General features: G+C 47.6%; 1 protein-coding gene across 1 annotated transcript; it reads left to right on the plus strand.

Moving 5' to 3' along the window:
* LOC118901187 (olfactory receptor 6V1-like) lies at window positions 1-3114 on the plus strand. The gene is given in 4 exon segments (XM_036864277.1): window positions 1-36; window positions 2174-2788; window positions 2790-2902; window positions 2904-3114. Coding segments are annotated over 4 exon segments (975 nt in total).
* The last annotated feature ends 1769 nt before the right edge of the window (window positions 3115-4883 follow it).

Genomic DNA, 4883 nt, shown 5'->3' on the forward strand with positions numbered 1-4883 from the left:
ATGAAGCTTCATAAAGCAGAGACATTTGAAGTGTGGGTAAGAATCTGCCAGGCAGAGATGGCAGGACAGGGTATTCTGAGCATAGGGAAGAGTAAGGAAAGGGTGTGCAAACAGAGGGTGGACTTAATATTTGGAGAATAGCAAGTGGTCCAGCTTGTTGGAAGCACAAATCATGCAGCAAGAAGGAGGTGAATGTTAGGCTGGAGGGGTAGATGGGTAGAACTGTAGAAAGCTGGGATTGCCAGGGAGAGTTTGTGCTTGATTTATAGACAAGGGAGGGAATAGATGTTGTTTAAAAACATTTTTTTTCTGATACTGAAATAATATGTGTTCAAATAAAAAGAATTTGAAAAACAAGATATATATACATATGAAAACATTTAAATGGCTATAATCCACACCTAGAGATAGCCATTGTTAATATATTTTTGTTTTTTTTTAACATCTTTATTGGAGTATAATTGCTTTACAATGTTGTGTTAGTTTCTGCTGTATAACAAAGTGAATCAGCTATATATATACATATATCCCCATATCCCCTCATTGTTAATATTTAAAAATGTGTCCTTGTAGTCTTTTTCTGTATGAAGGTAGATGACGTTGAAAGTAATGTATAAATGAAATAACATTGCCTCAGATTATTAAAAAAAAAAAACAGCCTATGGACATAATACTTTAGAAAAACAAATATAACAGCAGTATATGGATAGGTTGGATCCAATACAGAAACGTACAAATACATATACAGAAATGTACAAATAAGAAAGCCATTAAGAATGCTGTTGTGATGATTAAGAGGAAGTGAATCCTTGAACCTAGTTGGTGGCTATGAAAAAAGAAAGGGGACAGGATGAGAAAAAATATATTTCTAAGAATAACAATTCAAGTGGTTTAGAAGAAAGAAGGAGAACTCAGAAATACCTCCCAGGGACTTCCCTGGTGGCACAGTGGTCAAGAATCCGTCTGCCAATGCAGGGAACATGGGTTCAACTACTGGTCCGGGAAGATCCCACATGCCGCAGAGCATTAAGCCCGTGCGCCACAACTACTGAGCCTGCGCTCTAGAACCCATGCACCACAACTACTGAGCCCGCGCGCCTAGAGCCTGTGCTCTACAACAAGAGAAGCCACTGCAATGAGAAACCCGCATACTGCAACGAAGAGTAGCCCCCGCTCGCCACAACTAGAGAAAGCCCATGCACAGCAATGAAGACCCAACACAGCCAAAAATAAATAAAATAAATAAATTTAAAAAAACAAAACAACAACAAAAAAGAAATACCTCCCAGGTTTCAAGCCTGGATAACTGCGGGTTTGGGGAGCCATGAACATGATATTGGCTTTGGGGGAGGAGAGGATTATGTGTGCAGTTTTTACACATGTTGAGTATGTGGTAGTGTGAGATGTGGGCTGAGAACAAAAAGGCAGAGTCTCTTTTACATTTTCAAGATTGCTCTTGTTAAGGGAGAAGGTGAGTTTTCTGAAGGAGAGACTAGAGAGAGAAAAGAAGGATGAGAAGAGAGATGCGGAGACATTCGTATTTAGAAAACGGCAGAAAGACAAGGAGCTAGAGAAGGAGCCAGCCCAAAAAAACTCAAGAGTTATTGGACAATTAAGAGTAGAGTGTCTCTACAGTCAGGGGTGGAAGCTATTTCAAAAATGTGTGATTCACAGCGTGCAATGTCACAGAGAAGGCAAGGAGGATGAGGACTGAGTACAAAGGATGAAAAGAAGTAACGTATAAGGTACCAGATCCTGAGACATGGGAAGAACTCTGCTAATGGCAGGTGTTATTCTGATTGAAAGACTATTACATTTGGCAGTTAGGAAGGGTTTACCAGACCCAGCCAGAAGTCTGACACAGAGACGGAGCTTAACAAATGTGTTGAATGAAATAATGAATGAGTAGAAGACAGAAGTGTAGGAGCTTAGGAGTGGTGGTGATGTGGTAGTAGCCAGTTCCTAAATCTGTCCAGCAGAAATAGTCGGTTCCTTGCACCTTGGGAACTTCTGCCCTTTGGGAATGTGTCTCCTGGACATTGAATTTCACCATGCATACGGGCCAGTCTTCTTGGGAAGCCAGGCCAGCCATCAGGGAGCAAGGTCAAGAGAGCGGCTGGTGGTGATTTCCCACTAAGACTTCCTGGCTTCTCACAGATGGTACAGAGAATAGGCATCAAGCACAGTGAGTAACTTCAGCGTCGTCAGGGAGTTTGTGCTCCTGGGATTTTCTCATCTGCATGAGTTCCAGACCCTCCTGTTTGCTTTCATCCTATTGATATATGTGCTGACGGTGCTGGGGAACCTGGCCATTGTCACCCTCACATGCCTGGACTCCCGCCTCCACTCACCCATGTACTGCTTCCTCTGCAACTTCTCCCTCGTGGAGGTGCTGGTCGCCTCCACTGTGGTCCCTAGGATGCTGGCCGACTTGCTGTCCACTCCCAGAACCATGTCCCTGGCTGAACGCCTGACCCGGTCTTTCTTTTCCTTCTCCCTGGGCTCCACCAACTTCCTTATCCTCACAGTCATGGCCTTCGGTTGCTACGTGGCCACCTGCTGTCCTCCGCACTACGCGACCATCACGAACGGGCCAGTCTGTGTGAAGCTGGTGGTGGTCTGCTGGGTGGTTGGGTTCCTCTCCATCATCTCCCTGACCCTGCAGAAAACCCAGCTCTGGTTCTGCGGCCACAACATCATTGACCACTACTTCTGTGACTCTGCCCCGCCGCTCAAGCTGTCCTGCTCCGACACGCAGCACGTCGAGCTCGTGGACTTCTTCCTGTCCTTTCCTCGCTCTTCGTGCTGCCGCCCTGCTGCTCTTCGTGGCCTCGTACATCCTCACTGTGGCTGCAGTGCTGCGCATGCCCTCCTCCTCCGGGCACCAGAGGCCGTTCCGCCGGCACCTCCCACCTCACGGTGCTGCTTCTGGGCTACGGCAGCGCCATCTTCATCTACCTGAGGCCAGGCAAGGGCCACTCCACGCGGCTCAACGAGGTGGTGGCCCCATTCCTCAACCTCTTCATCTTCACCTTTCCGAATGAGAAGGTCAGAGAGGTCATTGAGGATGTGTCCAAAAGGATCCTCCTCAGAGACCCAGCCACCCACAGATGAGAATGAGGAATGAGGACCATCCACTGCAGGTGGCACCAAGGTGCCCAGGCTGGAGCTTCTCAGTCTCCTTCTTTCTAGTCTCTTCTGCTCCCTCACCCCCACAGAAGTCTCTGTTCACTCTCTACAGGGAGCTGACGAGTTCACATTGTCTGAATGTCTCAAAGGCAAGTGTCCGTGAGCCTGCGCTAGTTAAGGAGAGGATGATTTCAAGGAAGCTGGGGGTGAAAACAGTGTGATGATGTCAATTAAAAGAGATAATCCAAATCAAGCTCATAGCACAGGGTCTGGTAGGTACTAAGAACTCAGTAAATGTAGCTATTATTATTATTATTATTTTTTAAAGAAGTGGCTTTTTTTTTTTTAAAGGAATTCCTTTATTTTTATTACTTACTTATTTATTTATTTATTTTTGGCTGTGTTGGGTCTTTGTTTCTGTGCGAGGGCTTTCTCTAGTGTGGCAAGCGGGGGCCACTCTTCATCGCGGTGCGCGGGCCTCTCACTATCGCAGCCTCTCTTGTTGCGGAGCACAGGCTCCAGACGCGCAGGCTCAGTAGTTGTGGCTCACAGGCTTAGTTGCTCCGCGGCATGTGGGATCCTCCCAGACCAGGGCTCGAACCCGTATCCCCTGCATTGGCAGGCAGATTCTCAACCACTGCGCCACCAGGGAAGCCCAGCTATTATTATGAAATGTGCTATTAAAATCTCTCCTCCCTGGTCCTGCTCTATGGTTTTGTTCACATTCCTTTACGTTTCTTTGTGTGCAAATTTTTTTGGGGTGTGTTCTTTTCCCAGGAACTGGCTTCAGAGTCTAGGATGGGATTCTGAAAGTGGGAGATTCTTGGAGAAGAGCAGAGAGGCCCGGCATCCTCAAAACAGAAATAACGATGTGCCTTTTGTTGGGACCCCCATGTGGGATTGCTCCTGGAGTAGAAGCTCCACTCACACCCAGGCTGCCCACTACTCCCTCCTGGCCCCCAGACCTCTTACCTTTAAAGAGAAATGACTCTCTGGGGGCCACTTTCTCAATCCCCATATACAGCAAGGTCATGAGGGCCCCATGCCTAGAAAGAAGGGCATGCAATTTGTTCTTTTTTTTTTCTTTCTTATTTTCAATCCTTCCTATGTACTCAGGGAAGAGGGGAAAGCTGGATCATTGACCCCAGACTTGCTACCGTCGTCTTCTCAAGGGCTAGCACTCCTCTTCTCCCACAGAACCTTAGATCCGTGGCCCAGAGGGAGGGCCCTCTGAGGTTGGGTTTCCTGGAAGCCGCCTGGCCAGGAGATTGCCAGCAGCCCTGTGGGGTAAGGCAGAGGTGATAGAGGGCTGGTGAGGAGGAAATGGAACAGAACAGGTATTGTGGGTAATGGGCTGTGGGCGGATGAGGGAAGGCATTCCTTGGAAATCTGGGAACGGTTTAGGAAGTCCTGGAAGGAGGGTGTGAGTGGGAATAGCTCTGGTGTCTGATTTCTTATACCAGATTGAATCTGGACTGGGCTGGGATTAGCAAAACAGGACAAAGAGTACATGCAAACTTCCTCTGACTTCTGGAGCTAGCTCCGCCTACAGGGTGTCTAGAGAGGCCCTGGTCCTCGTTTGCAGTGGGGACAGTCACAGTGTGGGAGCCATCCCACAGACCCAAGCCTGTGAAGAAAGGGGGTAGTGGGAGGGGCAAGCATCCCAGGGTGTGTGGCCTGGAGGCCCGAGTCTCCTCTTATTGCCTGGAAGCTTGGTCTCCAATTAAGCTTTTTTTTAAAAAAATAACTACCAC

The sequence above is a fragment of the Balaenoptera musculus genome, chromosome 9 (assembly GCF_009873245.2).
Source record: "Balaenoptera musculus isolate JJ_BM4_2016_0621 chromosome 9, mBalMus1.pri.v3, whole genome shotgun sequence".
Lineage (NCBI taxonomy): Eukaryota > Metazoa > Chordata > Mammalia > Artiodactyla > Balaenopteridae > Balaenoptera > Balaenoptera musculus.